The sequence below is a fragment of the Manihot esculenta genome, chromosome 9 (assembly GCF_001659605.2).
Source record: "Manihot esculenta cultivar AM560-2 chromosome 9, M.esculenta_v8, whole genome shotgun sequence".
Lineage (NCBI taxonomy): Eukaryota > Viridiplantae > Streptophyta > Magnoliopsida > Malpighiales > Euphorbiaceae > Manihot > Manihot esculenta.
This window is the reverse complement of record NC_035169.2, coordinates 1,145,486-1,165,104: the sequence shown is the minus strand read 5'-3', so window position 1 is coordinate 1,165,104 and position 19,619 is coordinate 1,145,486. Positions and strand designations below refer to the sequence as shown.

The 19,619-nt window shown below is 31.9% G+C and overlaps 1 protein-coding gene across 1 annotated transcript; it reads left to right on the top strand.

Moving 5' to 3' along the window:
• The first annotated feature begins 6,527 nt into the window (after positions 1-6,527).
• Positions 6,528-18,941, top strand: LOC110622633 (transcription factor TGA2.3). Its single transcript, XM_021767221.2, has 11 exons — positions 6,528-7,252; positions 8,337-8,437; positions 8,843-8,916; positions 9,013-9,207; positions 9,423-9,500; positions 9,601-9,660; positions 9,819-9,896; positions 9,990-10,041; positions 11,044-11,315; positions 12,315-12,563; positions 18,344-18,941. Exons 1-11 carry the CDS (start codon positions 7,155-7,157, stop codon positions 18,488-18,490), a joined length of 1,404 nt encoding a protein of 467 aa, XP_021622913.1. The 5' UTR covers positions 6,528-7,154; the 3' UTR covers positions 18,491-18,941.
• Positions 18,942-19,619: the final 678 nt, after the last annotated feature.

Below are 19,619 nucleotides of genomic sequence, written 5' to 3'. Positions count from 1 at the left end.
TTCCGAGACTTTTTGTAGAGTGTCTGTAGCATTCCTGAGCTGACTTCTGGTTGCCTTAAACGTCAGCCAATCTTCTTAGAGCTGGTAACTTAAGACACATAACACCCATATTAACAACAATGCCGTGACAATTTAGGATTGGGTGATCGAGTATTACACTATACACAAGCGGGATGTCCACCACCACAAACTCCATATATAACTCCTACTTGTGTTTCTCATCTTCCAGCACAGGAGGTAGGTTGATGGTGTTTAGTACTGCCATAGCCCTATCTTCTAACCCACTAAAGGGTAGGAGAATTTAACAAGGTTATTTTTATTTAAGCCTGACTTATTAAAGACATCTAGGGTGAGAAGATTAACGAAACTACATGTATAAACCAAGACTCGCCTCATTTCATACTTGTTCAGCCGGATGCTGATGACCAGCGTGTCATTTTGAAAAAAATTCTATCGCCTTGTCTGCAAGTCTGAACCTTACCTCCTGTTTGGACCGTGGTTTCTGCTCAATTGACAGGATGTCTTCTGCAACACGTTTATTTTTTTCCTTGCCATCGCTAAGTCATCCTGCAATTACATGTATAACCCCTACAGGTTCACTGTCAGGGGTGGTTTCAGGGGCCATTACCTTGGGTTTAGGCTTCCTCACTTCTCTATTCTTTCTAACAAACTTTCAAAGTGTGTCATTCCTTATTATCCTCTCGATCTCATCTTTTAGCTGTTGGCACTCCTCAATTGTATGTATGTGGTCTTCATGAAAATGGTAATACTTGGTCATATCTCGCCTTCTTGCTTTCTCAAGGTTGAGCTTGGGAGGCCATCTGACTTCTTTGTGATTTTTTCCCGATCCACATTAAAATATGCGTCTGTGAGTCATTTAGTGGAGTGTAATTCTTATAGTTACCTTGATCATCCCTTCTTCGAGAGACTAGGTAACTTCTACAGTCTCCTTCATACCTCGCCTCTCTAGCTTTTGATTTTATTTTTGACTCGTCCATTTGTCTTCTCTTAGTGCTTGGACTTAATTATCTAGCCTTATGTACTTCTGGGCTTTGTCCATTAGCTATTGGTAAGTGCGGCTGGGTTCTTGATTAGAGAATCTATAAACTTGATGTTGCACGTTCCTTTTTTTAACGCTTCGTATGCTATCTCATGATTTAATTATTCTACCTGCATTGCTTCTGCATTGAAACGTGAGATAAAACTCCTTAAAGACTCGCCCTCTTCTTGACGGATCTTTCGCAAGTCAGATGATAGCTTTTTAGGAGGTATGCAAGTAATAAATCTATACTTAAACAACATAGCAAATTATGTAAAGTTTTAAATTGTACCTAAGTTCAGTTGTTGGTACCATTTCTGAGCCAAACTTATAAGTGTAGACGGGAACACTTGGCACAACACAAAATCATTGACATCTTGAAGCTGCATTATTGTTCTAAAGATCGCCAGGTGACTCTTGGGATATGTTGTTCCATCATATTTGTCCAAACTTGGGAGCTTAAACTTGGCAGGAAAAGTCTCTGCTAGGATCTCTTCTAACAGGGGTGAGGCATCGTCCAGGCCATAGTCCTCTTCCTGCTCTTCTTGATACCTTTGCACAGTCAATGGTAGCTTCCAGTTGACGTCATTTGGGGCCTCGTCCAACGATTCTTCTTCCTCCAACTTGGCCTTTCCTTTGGAATACTTTTGGATTGCTTTTGTCCGAGTCCTTAGGGTGTCGATGGAAGCTTCCTCCCTTATCCTGGGTGTCATGATGGAGGCCTCCTCTCGAGCTTTATACTGCTCGAGAGTGGCCTATAGCCTTTTTATATATTGAAGAATCTGCTCATTATTTAAATTGCTCAGATTAGACTCATTGACCATTGAGGGTGTGTTTTGTCCAATACCAAGAGTAGAGAAAATGATTATGCCCTTGTTGGCAGCAGCCTTAGCAGCATATCGTGAATTGTCAGCCATTTTAGAGAATAGAAAAAGAAAAAGGTTTTAGGAGAAAATGAATGAGAGACTAGTTTCTAATCTAATTGAACAGAGATAATCTAATAGAAATTTCTTGGCAACGTAACCAAATGATGTGGCTGAAATGAAGCTGCGCTGCTATTGGTTAGTCTGCAAGAAAGAGAAAGTGAGGTAATTGAAGTCTATGGCAGTCGCTCCGACGCTCAAGTCAGTAAACTGAAGAAAAGAACAAGTGTGATAAACTGCTTAGAACTCAAAACTAGTTATGTAATAATGCATACCTTTGATCTCTGTGTTCCTCAATTTTTATATTGTAAAAAGGTGAAGTTGGTTATCAAATCATCTGAAAATTCAACTCGTATCGGCTAGCAGATATGAAATCCCGCGATTACAAGTGTAATGGAGATATGCTAAATTGTATCCTCTAATGGTAATTTTTTGTGAAATCTCGTCCTGTTGAAGAGATGGCGAGTTTTGGCAAAGAATCGAAAACTAAGGTGTTCGGATCTTCCTATCCACGGGTTGGCCGCGTATCATCTTATCAGACCTTTGCCTTGTGACTCTGTTCTAAAATAACAATTTAGGACTTACTTTAGGCGGTTGTTGTTTTACATTAATTAATATGATTAATGTAATTAATTTAGATCTAGTAATAGACACATGCATAAATTATTCTTAAAACTATAAAATTATCTAATAGGTCAAATTCCCATCTCATGTAAACTTGAGTTATTTAATAGTAAAATTTCATATTGAATTAATACTAAATATTAGTAACGCAATAATTTATTCATTGTGATTAATGAATTTAATTAATTAAATTAAAAAAATTAATTAATTAAATTAATAGAGATTAATTTAATTAATTAAATAAAAAATTTATTATAATACATAAAAAATTTATTCTAATTTAAAATAATATTATACATAATTTAGTAATTATTTAAAGAGAGTTTAGGAGTTAGGGATTCCTAACTACTGCTCAACCTCCCAAGCCCCATTTGTTCTCCCTCCACCGCTTTGCAGTAAAAAAATTTAAAATTCTTTTTAAGGAAATCTATATTGTCACAATAGTATAGTGAAATTATTTAATATGAAATATATTAATATTTATAAAAAAATTTTATGTTAAATACTAATATAATATATTATTATTTAAAAAAAAAGAAATTATTATATTTTAAAAAATTTATATTATAATTTTATACCATTCGAATATGAATATGTTTAGTAAGAGTAATAAAATAATAGGGATATATAATTTAAATATTTTTATATTTTATTTTATTTGAATTATATAATTTTATGATAATTAAATTTTAATGTTAATGTTTTCATTTTAACATGTGAATCAAATAATATACAAAATTTATCATAATTATAGATACAAAGTAATTAAATATAACCTCTAAATTATTTTATTAAATATAGTATTAATGATATTATTTAATTATTTTAATAGTTTTTTTTTGAAATGAAAATTAGAGATCGGGAGAATAGAATCTGAGACCTCTCAAATTTACGAATGTGAGTGCAATTTTTATTTTTTAATATATATTAATAAGATATTTGTTAAATTTTAAAAAGATTTAGCAAATGATAAAACTTTTGAAATTCTACTTAATAAATAGATAAAAAAATCAATTGATAGCACTATTGTTAGGGTTGCAATTTACAATGGTAATTTGAAATTTTATTTAATAAAAGTTTTATTTTTGTAATTATTTTTATATAAATTAAAAAGTATGTAGTTAATATAACTAAAATAATAAATATTATAAAACATTTTTAATATAATTTTTACTCACATTTCTTTATTATAAAAATATTATACAATTGATAAATTTTATTTTTTAATATATATCAAATAAAAACATAGTAATGTTATTATTCAGAAAGGAAGATAATATATAAATTAAAATAAATAGAAAATAAAAATATGTCAGATGTAATTATGTAAATCGAAATTTATATAAAATATATTGGAAAATATATATTTATTATAAAAATTCATGTAAAAAATAAAAAATATAATACAGTTTTAATAATTTTTATTATAGTTCAATTTATATTAAAATATAATAATATTATAATATTAGTAAACAACCACAATTATAGGCTATCACTAAATGTTGATGTGTAAAATTATATTATAAAATATTATTTTCACATAAATTAAATATAATTTTAAAATAAAAAGTTAATAAAATTTGTATATTTTTTATCTTAAGAATATTAAAAAATATTAATTAATTATTTTATTTTGCTTGTTACATTAATATCTTAATGAATATATTATTTTTTATACTTTTATTTAATATAATTAATTTAAAAGAGATTTACAATTTAATATTTAGTATTATTATTTTTAACATTATATATTTTTAAAAATTTATTATTTTTCATTAATAAAATAATACTTTCACCCTCTTTTCTATTAAAAATAAATAAATAATAAAAAAATATTTTTAAAATCTAATTTTATCCTTAATAATCATTTTCTTCTTCTTACTCAATAATCCCTCTTTTTTTTTCTTTTTCAATAATTCAATTTTTAAAATTCAATCTTTTATTTTTTATTTTTTTTAATAACTCTATTTTAAAACTCAATTTTATTTTCAATAATCTAATTTTTAAAATTTAATTTTTTAATTTTTCAATAATCTAATTTTTAAAATTTAATTTTTTTAATAATTTAATTTTAAAAAAAAGAAAAAAAAAGAAAAACAGGAAAAGAAGAGGTAATTTAATAATTTAATATATTTTTAATATTAAAAATAAATAAAAATAAATAAAAAAATTATTTCATTCATAAAAAAATATTTTAATGAATTTTTAAAAATATAAAATTGACTGATGAGAATATTTATGGATTAAATAATAATTTTTTTAATTTAATAATAATAATATTTTTATTTGAAAAAATTACTTTTTAGTCCCTGAGGTTTAACGTAATTAATACTTATGTCCTTCTATTTTGGCGACCCAACGCTTAAGTCCCCCACTTTCTCTTTCGTCCAAATTCATAGTCCTTCCGTCCAAAATAGCCATTTGGTCAAAGAGTCAAAGGTGAGAGGTGAAATTTTTTACCAAAAGTGCCCTTAATGATATTGTTAAACCCTTCTTCTACTTCATATCTTCTCTATTTCTTCCCTCCATCCTTCTTCTCCCTCGTATCTTCTCTGTTTCTTCCCTCCATCTTTCTTCTCCCTCATATCTTTTCAATTTGTTTCCTCCATCTTTCTTCTCTTCATCCTTCTTCTCCCTCATATCATCTCTATTTCTTTTATCCTATCCGCGCATATCTCTTTCTTCTCCTTCCTCTCAATCCTCCCCTCTCTCTTTTTTTCTCTCAATTTCTTGAAATTCTCAGTGAGTTCTAGAAATCATTAAATAATTTTTGAAATTTCCATGGGAACTTGATGAAAGTTCAATGGAAACTTGATTTGTTTTATAATTTTCTTTCTGATTTAAGAAATTGTGAGTGCTGGATGGCGAATAGTGTGAGGAGACCCAGCAGAAGTTGGAAAGTTGTGAGTGCGGGATGGCAGGATTGCAACCTCGCAAATATAGCTTCTCTGTTGCAGGATTGACCTTGATTCTTTCTTCCTTAGGAAAGGAAAATGATAACTCCATTTGATTTTCAAGTAATTTCTTGTGTCAACTCTATTCTTCAATTTATTTTCCTTTCAGCTTCTAGCACTTTTTTTTCCCAATTTTGGGTCTATGTGGTTGCTGTTTGTTTTTCTCTTTTGTTCTGTTATTCTCTGAAAGTTGTAACTTTTGAGTTTGGATTTTGGTGTTTAGTTATTTTTGTGATGTGGGTTTTAATATTAGAACGAGAATTTTTCAGTTTTGTGTTAGATCCAAGCTGTTTGACATCTTTTCATTTGCATCTTATTGTCTCAACAATTTTCTTTGCTCAACGTTGAAAATTTTCTTTCCAAGTCTTTTTCCACCCATAATCTATGGTGAGATCTGGGTGGTTTACTTGATTGTCTTGATAATTGACAAGATTTAATTTCATATATAATTACTGTGCTACCAAATATCAAATTCGTGATGGAGAAAAAGATGGAAAAGAGAAAGGAAAAAAAAAAGAGAATCAGCAATGGGCAAAAAGAAATGGAGAGGATATGAAAAAGAAGAAAAGATCGAGAGATTTCAAGTTGAGGGGGTTTTAATAAATTCATTAAAGGCATTTTTGGAAAAAATTTTCACCTTTCACCTTTGACTCTTTGACCAAACGACTATTTTGGACGGAAGGACTACGAATTTGAACGGAAGAGAAAGTGAGGGACTTAAGTGTTGGGTCGCCAAAATAGAGGGACAGAAGTATTAATTACGTTAAACTTCAGGGATTAAAAAGTAATTTTTTATTTATTTTATAAATTAATAAATGATATTAAAATTGAAAAGAGATCGAAAAATTACAAAATTAAATAACCACAGTAGAAAAGATCATTTGAGTAAGAGCAGATAGGACTGATCTGATGGTCATGCTTTCTCCGCTCCTTTTCTCCTACCCATATATAAAAAAATAGAAATAATAAATAAAGATCTCAATTTTCAAGGCTGGTTCTGTTGAAAATTATCGTATGCTTTGATTAGAGAGAAGAGCCGCAGAAAGTATCTTACATCTGCACGAAGTAAATAATCTTTTTCTTCTGTATTCATGTCAACAGGTCAAAATTACACTTTTTATCTTCAACAAGGCTCTCTGTTTAGGGTTTTCTCCGTCTATCTGCCCTTTTCTCTTCATTTCATCTCTTCATCTCAGCTTCTGGGTTTTGTCTATTAGTTTTAACAAGCACGTTTTCTTGGGTTTTGATTTACTGAGTTGGGTTGTCTTTGGGTGTTTTTTGTTATTTTAGCTCAAGGCACGGGGGATTTCACTAGTGGGTGATTTTGGTGGAGTAGGTACTGCGAGTTTCTTGAGGTTTATGCAGTCTTCTTTGTTTTCACTTTGTCTTACCTCGTCTTTGGGTTAGGGACAACCTTGGTGGCTTTATTTTTCGTGCTACTTTGAGTTTCAACGTTTGTTTTATGAGTTTAGTTGTGTTCTGAATTGGGGTTGGTGTATTCGGCTCTGCGAATTGTTACAAGTTGTCTGTAGTTTTTTACGGCGCTGGAGCTTCTACTTTGATTCTCCTGCTTGTATTTTGTGGAGTGGGCGGCGATGATGGTGATGGTGATTCATGGGTACTAGAACAGCTGATGTTACTGGACAAAATGATAATAACGCTTTGACAGAGATGCCGAGTTTTGTCCCCTCAATACCCAATTCTAATCCCATGTAAATTTTGTCTCCTTTACTTTCTTAAAATTTTCACAGTTTCTGGGGCTTTTATTGTTATAAATTTTCTGGGCTGGTTAACGTGTTGTTATTTGTGTGATTCTTGGTGATGTGTGGTTATAGTAAAGTAGTTGCCATGTAATAGATGCCCCTTTGAGCTACTCATCAAGTGAAAAATTCATGTGCAGTTAAAAAATCAAGTATAATTAGCTGTTTAGTTCTTAAACATTAGAACATAAGGAGAAACTTGAATCTTCCCTATACAAAATTAAAGTACGATTTTGCATCGTTGTTTAGTCCTGAGTTTAACATGTATCAATTGAGCGTGATGATGCTTCTTGGGTGGAATTTTTTTTATTGACGTAAGAATGTTTTGAACTTGGATGAATGTTTATAGATGATTATGGTACAGAAAGTGTCATGGAGGGAGTAGCTTTGTGTTTATGAGTATTAAGTTTTTGCTTGTGCCAAGCAAGAACATTATATGTATTCTGAGCTGCTGTTTCCAAAGTAGGAAAGAGAGCAATTTGCAATATTTGGATAATTTACTTGCAGAGCTGGTAACTGGTAGTCAAGTCATTGTCTTGCAGTGCAGGTAGTGAAGTTTGAGGTTCCCCTTGTCTGTCCTTCCATTTGAGCCGAAAGAAGGGGGTCTTTATGTATGACTATCAGTAAGCTCTACAATTATTGTAGATAATTGCAATTTTTCATTCAGAGTGACAGAATTATAGTTGGGGGCTTGAGGTGTATTATGTTTTCTCTCTCACTCCAGGTTCCCTTGAGTGAGAGGGGGGAGGGTGCTGATTTATTGGTAAAGTGTCTCTTGTTGGCTCCTTATTTCCTTATTTAGTTCCATCTTTAGTTGATGATGTTGAGTTGTATCCTTCAGAAATTACAATTAATTTTTGGGAGTTTGAAAAGTTTCGTTCTCATGTATCTGTTCTTTAATTGATTGAGCGTGAGCTATACATAGTAACAGACAGACATTTCATAGGTTGCTTTACATTCAAGTTTAAGTGTTAACCTGTTCTTTGCTGTTTGATTCATCAACTTTAGTACTTATAGTCTGATGTATGTTTTTCAGGGGCACGGAAGGAAATAGTATCCGCTCTCGAATTTCAAGTTTTGGAACTCTTGAACAGTCTCTTGGATTTCGCATAGAAGATGCTGTTGATCTTAGCAGAAGTATGTAGTTTTCAGTTTCCAGGAAATGATATATTAAAAATATATATGTTTAAGGTGAAATAGTAGTTGTGGCATATATATTTACGGAAAATAGTTTAACTAAGTTTGTGAGCTACTAGTGTCGGCTGTTATACTACTTTAATGTTGCTCAACGCATTACTTGTGTCAACTATTGTAATACTTGATTTTTTTGAGTATTTTCTGAGCATAATTCAAATAGCTCAGAGTATCTTCACCCATTTACACCCCAAATTGTGAATTGATCAAGTTATGAATGTGTTGCTAAGATCATGTTGTCAAGTTCTGTTATTTTCTCAGGGTCAAGCAAGTGTTATTGGATGGTATATTTTACTGTAAACTAAATTCTGATAGATTCTTTTGAATTTATTATTCTCTGTATTTCAGATCCTGTATTTAATCAGTTAAAATCAAGTAGCCAGGCAATAGGCACTGATGTCCAATTTGGCACTTTGAATAAGGTATGCCTTTATATTTCTATCACAGTTCTGTATTTTTGTAGTATTTTTAAAATTACTCAAACTCCGTCTTCCTCAAAATTCCACTTGGAGTTTCAGTCGCCTGCACCTTCAGATGTAAATCTGTCTTCTGCTGTTGTGCGTACTCAAACATTGCCACTGCAAAAAGAATCACAATCGAATCCTGTTACTATGCTTGGTAGCCATCGTGAAAATTGGGGGGAGACCAATGTTGGAGATGGAAGTCCTAGAACTGATACCTCAACAGATGACACAAATGACAAAAATCAGAGGGTGAAGTCTCTTCATCATTCAGCATATGTTTCCTAAGAAAAATATTCATTGATTTTTGCATTCAAACATGCTTCTCTCTCTCTTGATTGACTTTTACTTTCACCAGGGCAACATAACTCTGCCTTCTCACTTGGAAGGAGTTTTTCTTCCCCAGTAGAGGAGGCAGGCTATTGGCCATCAGTGATGGAGTATAATTTAGTCATTTCCTTGTGCAGTTTGAAAGAGGACAATCAACAGCAGTCATGGCATCTGATTCTAGTGACAAATCAAAGGAAAAGACAGGGGACCAGAAGGTCAAATAAATTAAGCCTTTTGTTTTCATACAACCTTTACTTAACATTATAATATATTTATCCTTATATTATTTTTCACGTTTAATTATTTATTTTGCAGACATTGCGCAGACTAGCTCAAAATCGTGAAGCTGCCAGAAAAAGTAGGCTAAGGAAAAAAGTAGGTCCTACTAAGATTGTAGTTGCATCTTATCCATGGTGTTCTGCTGTTAATTGGTCTTGAAATTTTTTAGAAGAGATGTGTATTTGTTTTGACTCTGATTAAATGGTCTTGAAATTTTTGTTACTGAACTCCTTTTCTTGTTTTTCCCATTTCAGGCATATGTACAACAATTGGAAAGCAGTCGGCTGAAGCTTACTCAACTTGAGCAAGAGCTGCAAAGAGCCCGTCAACAGGTTAGCTGTTTACTACTACTCTGATGTGGAGATGGATATATATTTTTCTCTTAATTCTCTGTCGTGTGATTGCTTTTGTTTAACTTTATGTAGGGCATTTTTATTTCAAGCTCGGGAGATCAATCCCATTCAATGAGTGGAAATGGTACTTTAATATCTTTTTAGTCCTTCATTTACTTTTTATTTTATTTTCTTGCAGATGTGAAATTGGTTATGGTATAATGGATAATGGATCTACTGAATTAAGTTTTCACATGTTGTGTAATCAAGTGAATGCCATACACACTTGTAAAAATCTTTCAAGGGTTCTAAATATCCGCCAAAATGTATCATATCAGCCAGTATATACTATAGAGGAATGTTGTCAGGGCCAGCCAATTTGACATTTTTCTGATAGCTTCCTCTGATTCATGAATCTTTGTGAATTACCAGAGGACAAGGTGTAGTGGCTGTTACAGCCTGTTAGTTTTATGCTAATGGTGCATCAGCTGTAACAGCAGGCAAATAGAGAAAAAAAGGGTCTTTTCTTTTCTTTTCCTTTTTTTTTTTGTGGGGGCGGGGGAGGGGGAGGGGAGAGTGGAGGGGGTGTACTTGAGGCATCGCCAATTCAGTTTCCATATTTTTTTCTTTTAATTTTAAACCTTAAAATAATTCCATTTCCTTTAATTTTAATTTAGAAGTTGAATCAGATCTGTTACTTTTTATATCAATTTATTGTTTTAATTTACTGTTAGAAGTATAAAAATATGTTTTTTTTTTCATAACAATTTCTTTGTAGTGAACTATTTCTTTGACATTTTTTTTTTCTATAAATTGTTAAATATACAAGATAATTATGATATTTACGTGAATTCTTCATCTAGTGTTGATTTGAGTTGTTTTGCTAATGTTGTAATATAGTTCACAATAGCAGTGACGGATTTGGTCCAATTCTGTTATACAGAACCCCAGATCCTTTTGATTCTGTCAATAACCTTGTTGTATGATTCATATATTCCTTGAGCTTATTTTTAATTTCTCTTAAATTGTTTTGTTTATGTTTCTCCTTGGTAGCTCTTGACCACTAGATGCTAGTGTTTTTGAGTTATTACACTATAAATTTTTAATCTTGGAAATGACCTTTTTCTTTCCTTGCATTATTATGCAGGTGCCTTGGCATTTGATGTAGAATATGCACGGTGGCTAGAAGAACACAACAGGCAGATAAATGAGCTGAGAGCTGCAGTTAATTCACATGCAGGAGACACTGAACTTCGTACTATTGTTGACAATGTCATAGCACACTTCAATGACATTTTCAGGCTGAAGGGTGTTGCAGCCAAAGCCGATGTTTTCCACATCTTGTCAGGAATGTGGAAGACGCCAGCAGAACGGTGTTTCATGTGGATAGGTGGTTTCCGCTCATCTGAGCTCCTGAAAGTGAGTTTTGTCTTAAAATTTCATTCATGCTTTTAATTCATTTATTTTGTAATAAAAATGCTTCCCTCTTCTAGTGGCTTGATTTGTAATTGTGCACAATCAATAAACAACAAGATATGTGCAACATTCGTGATATTTTCTGGTTAGTTGGTAGTTTGTGGGTAAAATAATAGCGGCTTCTGTAATAGAATTCATGTATTGTAACTTGGTTGTATTAGAATTTCTAAATTTTCAATTCCTTACTGTAGCAGGGTTGTCGAAGAACCAGAAATGTAGGCTGTTAACGTTGTTTGGTTTTAGCTAGGATGTTTGATGAAGGGAAGAGATCTATTTTTAACTTGTTTAACGCTCTCAGTCTGGCTTAATTGCCTTGATTTATGCGGGTTGGTAATTTATTATTTAAGTAATATTGTTGTAATTTGCAAGGGGCCATATGGATATGATCTGTTTATCAGTGTCTAATTGAACAAGAGCTGCTGAGTTTTGTACTTGGGCCTATATTTGCTTCTTGCTTTTTCCTCCTCTTTATATAATGTTATCAGGATCCTGTCACGTGCTTGAAGCCTGATTATGCTCATCTTTCACATGAAAAAATAATGCAAATGTTGGAGCTAAAATCTCATGTTTGTGTTATATACTTTACTCTTAGTGTTTATAGTTTTGCATTAAAATTTTCTGGGTTTATTTAGAAGTATATAACAAGGACATGATTGGTAGGGTAAAAAATATTCTATTAGAGCCTTTTCTCTCAAGTCTTTTTTCCCATATAATATTGGATTGTTGATCTATCACTTGTGATTTTGAAAATACAATGAATGCTATTCTTTTCTCTTATTTAAACATGTTAATGTGAGTTGTGACTAAAAAGAGTGGTTCTCAGTTCTGTGACTGCTAAAGGACTCATGAGGACATCCCCACTTAAATTCTCCATTTTTTATTAAATGAATTCATTTCATGTTCTGTTACCTGAACTGAACTAGAATTTGTGAATTGGTATAGCTTCTTGTGAATCAATTGGAGCCTCTAACTGAGCAACAGTTAATGGGCATCTACAATTTGCAACAATCATCCCAACAGGCTGAAGATGCTTTGTCACAAGGAATGGAAGCACTACAGCAATCTTTGGCCGAGACACTGGCCAATGGCACTCCTGGTTCATCTGGTTCTTCTGGGAATGTGGCAAACTACATGGGTCAGATGGCCATGGCCATGGGAAAGCTTGGAACTCTAGAGGGGTTCCTTCGCCAGGTAATTTTTATTTAGAGATGTCTACTGTCTTACTTTTCCTGTGGATCCTTGAAATATTAAGTGGCTTTTTGGTGCAATTAGGACAATAGAATGATAATTAGTGTTCTTTTTTGTTTGAAATTTAATCACTTCCAGATTTCCTTTATCAAGATTATATTTCTCCTTTTGTTTTAATTGTCATCTACAAGCAAGCCTGCCTCCTTTATGTAGTTGGACAGCCATATTTGAAGGGTTTCTGTCATATGCCATCTCTTAAGCAAAAAGGAAATACTGGCACACACTATACACACATGCAAAGCACATTCTAGCTTGCTACACATTTGTGGGCTTGAGAGTCGGTACCTTTTGATAAATCTAATTATTGTGATACGAGTACTGATTTGTTGCTATATTTTCCAATTGATTAGCATTTGCATATTGTGATACCTAATTTGAGGTGTCCTTTTTTGTTTTGCTCAGATTGCATGATGCCCTTTTACAAGTGGTAACCATGGTTTTAAAAAACGGCGATTAAGTTACGTATCAGCCGTTATGTAACGGGTTTTGGGGGGGTCGTTACCGTGTTATACAACGGCCCCCTTGAATTGCAGGCGTAACGGTAACGGCTGTTATCGACCATGAAGTAACGGTAACAGCCGTTACTAGTAATTGAAATTCTTTTATATCCTTCCTCTTCTACCCCTTATTTTCATTTCCATTAGTTTCTACACTTTTCAATAGTTTCAAAGACAATATTTGTTAAGTTTTCTCTTCCCTTTTTCTTTTAAATTTCAATCTTCATATCTATCATAAACTACTATATTTTTAAGCTTATTTTTTCTAAAAAGTTTGTTAAATTTTATATATTTTAGTTTTTAGTTGTTTTTTCCCCTTTTTAGAAAAAAAATTTATGAATTAAAGTGTTAGTTTTGAGTTAAAATTATACTTTGGGATATTAGTTTATTCAATCTATAAAGATTATGTTGGTTTTTCTTATTTTAAACTATATGACTTTTAACTTAAATTAAATAATCTATATTTGATGTATTTATGTTTATTATGCATTTGTCTACATTCTTAATTAAATCTAATCAATATCATTTCATTTATGAACTTTGCAAATTTTTTTGAAAAATTTGCGTAGCGCTAGGCCATTACCGTTACGTTACAGCTATTACAGGCCTGTTTCTGCAACCGCGATTTAAAACCATGGTGGTAACATGCAAATTAGTATCTTATAGTTTTTAGAGTTAGTGACCAAAAAAATCCTATACTTTTGATTTTGTTGCAATTATATCCTGTACTTTTTTTTTGTCAATTAAACTATGACTTTTTAAAATTATTTCAAATGCACCCAACTGTTTCTTGTGCCGTTCAAAACTAACAGAATTGTCGTATCACTCACCGTGTCAATGCCACGTCAGCAAAGTTTAGAATTATTTGCCAAGAAAATCTTGTGTTTTATTTTTGTTACAATTCCACCCTATGTTTTCATTTTTTGCCAATTAAATTGTCCTTTTAATATCTGATTAAATGCACCCTATTGTTACCTGCATAGTGGGAGACTTGTAAAATTATCAAGTTGTCCTTTTTCACTATTAATTATATTTAAAAATTACTATTTATATTATTATTATTTTATTTTTATCAATAATTTCATAATAACAATTTGTCTTGATTTTACTTTGACTAAATCATTATCGACCAACTTTCCTTAAATCTGTTCAATATGCTTACTATTTATCATTACTTTTAAAACTATCGTTAAGAAAATAATCTTATTAAATATATTAGTGATGAAAAATTAAAAAATAATTTAAAATAATATTTATCATGATTCAGCTTTAAAATATAAAAAATAATAAAATAATTTTTTTAGGATACTTTTTTCTAAATTATTATTTTAACTTTCAAGCACAATGCTAATCAACCGCTTTTTCTAAATTATACTAATATTTAGAGTGGGTTTAAAAAAAAATATATATATATGGAGTAAGTTGGAATTTAATTGCTTAGCTTGACTTGGTTAAGTGGCGAAAATAATATATAATTCATTTGAAGTCATAGATTCTAGTCTCCATTCCCCTATCTCCTAAAAAAAAAATTTATTAATGAAATAGACTATCACCTAAAAAATTCTATACTTATAGTTTTGTTGCAATTCTACCCTAAATTTTTAAATTATATTAATTTTACATTGAAATTTGCTGACGTGGGAAGTGATATGACAATTCTGCTGGTTTCTAATGGCACAAGTAATGGTAGGGTACAATTGGAGCAACTTTTAAAGTCAGAGTTTAATTGGTAAAAAAAAAAAAAAGGTACGGAGTGTAATTACAATGAATAAAAAATACATAGTTTTTTTTTTTTTTTTGCGATTAACTATAGATTTTAAATTGTGAGAATTGGAGATACTGCAACTTCTTTTGTTTGACTTCTACAAGTCCCATTAGGAGTGTGGAAACCAATGGTTAAAAGGAAAATTAAGAGGAAAGAAATCCTAACAAATTAGAAATCATCTCTCTCTCCTTCCTTTCTCACAAGAGGGGTGAAAGAAACGTGACAAAGACTATTAATTGACCGGTTTTTCCTGGTTCAGTTGGCAAGCAGCCTGTAATTCTTTCTTTAAACATGTACTCCTTTCTCCCCCGCAGTCCCTGTGCTTCCCTTGTTTTGAGGATCATAACTTCACATTTATGTTAAATACATATAGTTTTTCCCGTAAGGTCTTTTAAATTATTTAAAGATGGTTATATTTTTTTTCCCTAATTGTTTCCATTGTCTTTATTTTTATTTATTAATTTTTTGGGTTATGTGGTTCATGGATGATGCCTTGATTTTGATATTCAAATTTTAGTATATTGTAAGTATGGATTAGTTGTCAAGTAGGATATATGCAATTAGGCATCCTGCGGACCTGTGGTTTACTGTGAGCATTCAATAAGCTTTGGCGTTTGGGTAACTCAAAACTACCGGTTGAGGGTGAAAGTGTCAAATAATTATATAGTTAAACCCATAGTTCGTCACCAGATTTGAAGAGCCGTTTTCATTTTGCTTTTATTTAATTCTTACCTTCATTGAATTGAAAAGATATTGATAAAACCTGAAAATTTTTTAAGTTCATATTTGAATGTTTTAGGTTAAAATGGTGGATAATGTGAAACTAGGTTGCACATATATAGTGGGTATGTTATAATTTTTGGATGGAGGGATTTGAATTTGATATTTAATTAAGCTGTTGTAATACTCCCTTCATCCCATAATTTTTGTTCACTAATAATTTTTTTATTGTCTCAAAATTATTGTCCACTTTCCTTTTTTATATTATAATAACATATAAATTGATTATTACAACCCTATTTATTTATTTAATTTTATCCTATTTTCAGAACAATCTCTCATTCCTTGTTATTTTTCTGAGTGATTATTCAAAATATTCCATAGTATTTAATAAAAATTAATGTTTTAAAGATAGATATAGTTGGAAAGTTAATAAAAAGAAAGTTGTCTTTCTTAATATGTGTAAAAAAGCAAAGTGGAAAAAAATTATGGGATGGAATGAGTAATTATTAAGGGTTAAAATGCATGAGTGTTTCTTGGTTGATGAATCATCAGGTAAGGTTTAAATTTATGAATGAGAATGCAGGATTACTTGAGGATGATGTTGAGAAATCTAAGAGAGGTGTAGTTTCAAATGTGCTCTGGACTTAGTTGAAGATGCATATTTCCCTTGTTACAAGTTCAAACCTTTATCCATGCCATTTGAACTAAGTCCCAGATCAAAATCCTGTTTCAAGTCACCTATATAAGTGCAACTCTTGTGGATTTTGAGTTACAAATGTTGATTGGAAAGCAAAGGGAAGTTTGGTGAAGCCTAATACTGTTAACACGATTCTGCATGATAAATAGATCACAATGCCTTTTTGAGCTTAGTTCATAGGATTCTTAAAGATATTGTCTGATAAGGTGGTGTATCTAAGGATGTTTGGAATTCTTGCTTATAATTTTTAATTTTCAAATTTTCTACTTGCATTTTGATAATTTTTTCTTATTTCTTTCTGTTTGGCATTGGTGTGGGACTTGTTATTGAGAAAAACATTTTCTTAGATATGTTAGTTAAAAAAATTAAAAATTGATTTAAAATTGTATTAGACATATTGCAATAGTAATACACAAATAATGAACAAGTTCTTTTAGGTTGCTTTTATATATATATGTATATATATATATATATATGTATATATATATATAACAACATTTAAATTGATGATTTTTCTGAAGAGCACTTTTTTGGCCCACAACTAGGGATGGTACTGGGCAGGGTATGCACGAAATTCTAAATATCCAAACCTGAACCCTCCGTCCCAAATCAGTTTATCATTACCTGCGTACTACTCAAAACTGACTGAATCCAATTAACTGGTACTAATATTTACTAAAAATTTAATCACTAAATTCAACAAACACATTCAAACCAAGTTCACTGAAAAAATAATCACTAATTTCAACTAACACATTCAAAGTTATCAAACCATAAATATGACCCTCAATATATTCATATATCAAAAAAACTCCATGGATCCATTTACAATGCATGCTTAATTCATCTCTCCTAAAACAGCAGAATGTATTCAGTGCATCAACACAACATTATAAATCTGATCTTCATAAAGAAAAAAAATTAAATTAAAATAATCAATCAACCAACAAATGGTGAAAAAAAAAACATTTCTCATCTTTGCAAATCACAAATTAGAAACCATCAGTGATACCATCACGACCATAACAACATTGAAGTCACACCTCCAGGAGTAGAAGAGAAGAAGAATAATAGTGAAAAATCATCATAGATGCAAATGAGATTGCATGTGTTGCAATTACTCGATGGATTGCATGTGTTCTTCCATCCATCACAAACAAAGATCACCTTTGAAGGCTTGAGCTGTAGTTATTCTTGAGGGAGAAGAAGTCTAAGAATAATAACGGATGCAGCAACAGAAGAAGAAATGTAGAGAAATAGAAGGAAGAAATTGAAGAAATAAAAGAAGAGGAAGATCGAAGGAGCAGGAAGGAAGATCGGTGGACGGGTAGAGTTGAAGAGGAGGCGGCTGTGTGGGTTTGAGATAAAAAAAAATGTTGTGAGGTGTATGTTAGCTTATATACCAACCCAAACGGGTTTGGGTAGTGGGTACCTAGGGTACCAAATCCAAACCTTACATGAACCTGTAACAGGCATAAAAGTTTATATCCGAACCTGCCCAAACTCATTTAAAAATTGTCCAAACCCGTCGCATTAGGGTTTGGGCAGGGTATCTGTGAGAACCTGCACGATAACCATCCCTACCCGCAACCATAATGCCAAATAGGCTCTTATATTGTCAATTTTAAAGCTTTCCTACTTCCACTTGAAATTTTTTTTTTGATGTAAAATCTCACTTGTTGCAATGTCTCTTTATGTTAATGTAATAGGCTATTTGAGGGTTTCCTTAGGTTCAAAACAGCTCCAAAACTTAGGTGAATTGCAAAGCTTAGGACGCATATTCCCATCTCAACTCTTTGTTCTTTTTCTTGTTCCCCATTCCATGATAGAAGAAAGTGGTGATAGTTCAGTTCTGGAAACAAGAAAAAGGCTTATGTTACTTATAGATGTTGCAAAATTATGCATGTAAAGTTATACTGCCATGTGTAATATACTTTCATTGTCCTGATTATCGTTTATCTTCTTTGCCTCTCCTTATTTTGTTCTGTTGGTTTTGCAATTTCCATTGCTTATTATTGTTTTTTGCTTTGGCAATTATCAGGCTGATAATCTGAGACAGCAAACACTTGAACAAATGCACCGTGTATTGACAACCCGGCAGTCGGCTCGTGCCCTTCTGGCAATAAATGATTATTTCTCTAGGCTTCGAGCCCTTAGTTCTCTCTGGTTGGCACGTCCACGTGAATGATGGAATGAGGGCAATAGATTACCTCTCTAGAAAGTTATTTGGGAGATTTACTCCATGACCCACCTGATAACTTGGAGTTTTCTTTACAAGTGATTATGTTCCATGTACATCATCATATAAGTCATCTGCTCAACAATTGTATTGCAGTAAGGTCATGGTTGGTGTAGTTATAGGTTCCACATTGCAGCTGTAACATCAGGTATGTCTTGTAGATTCGATCATTGTGTGTTGTAAAACATTTAGCCAATAATTTGATCGAGTTTGATATTTGGTAGAAGTGACAAAGGAAAGAGAAGGAGCGGTACATGTAACATAGCTTATAGTTATTGATTTGTATACTGAAAATCAGATATCAGGGTGTAGTTACATTTGAGTGTTTCGAGATATTTTCATTTGGTATTTGTACATGTTTCTTTTGGCAATTGATGATTGTGGGATGCCTATTATACAAGTTACCATTTAATGTAGTTTCAGTAATCCATTTGGACAAAGGCTAAAATGAGTTTGTATTCTAGATTTCATGTACGAAACACATTTAATCAAGAGATGCAATAAGGTGGGCATGTAATATTGTCACTGTACTGTAGTCTGGGGAAGGAGTGGCCCAGGCTAGTTGATAGCTATGAGGCAAGGAAGTGCACCTTTATCAATGCTTGAACTTTTTTCAAAGTTCAGTTGGGTTTCCATTTTTTTCCCCCCCCCTTATTCCCGATGGAGGACGTGCTTTTCAAGGGTTATCATCAGTGAAGTAAAATCATTGGCATCAAACGGTAAAATTCCTTTGAAGATTTTCGTGTTAGTCTAAATGAGACGAAGGTTCTGGTTAGGAAGGAGACAACGGAGGAAAGCCACTACCGTAGGGATGTCGATTTGTTCGCTTCTGTTTGATTTTGTTTTAGGGAGGAGCGAGGAGATTTTCTCTCCACTCCTGAACATAACCTATGTAATAGTAATGTATTATTATTATTTTTATTTAAATTTTAATAAATATTATATATTTAAGTTCAAGGTAAATTATAATATAAAATAGGTCTATTGGACTCTTAAAAATCTATTGATATTTTAATTTTTTTTATAATAAAACTAAAACTCTAGAAATAGTCATGCGAAAATAAATTAAAAAGATAAT

What these genes read in the sequence shown, in the direction of transcription:
- LOC110622633 (XM_021767221.2), top strand. Translation starts at nt 7,155, where the DNA reads ATGGGTACTAGAACAGCTGATGTTACTGGACAAAATGATAATAACGCT. An exon ending in AATTTGGCACTTTGAATAAG is followed by an intron (nt 8,917 to 9,012) that starts GTATGCCTTTAT and finishes TTGGAGTTTCAG; the next exon opens with TCGCCTGCACCTTCAGATGT. An exon ending in AAAAGACAGGGGACCAGAAG is followed by an intron (nt 9,501 to 9,600) that starts GTCAAATAAATT and finishes TTTATTTTGCAG; the next exon opens with ACATTGCGCAGACTAGCTCA.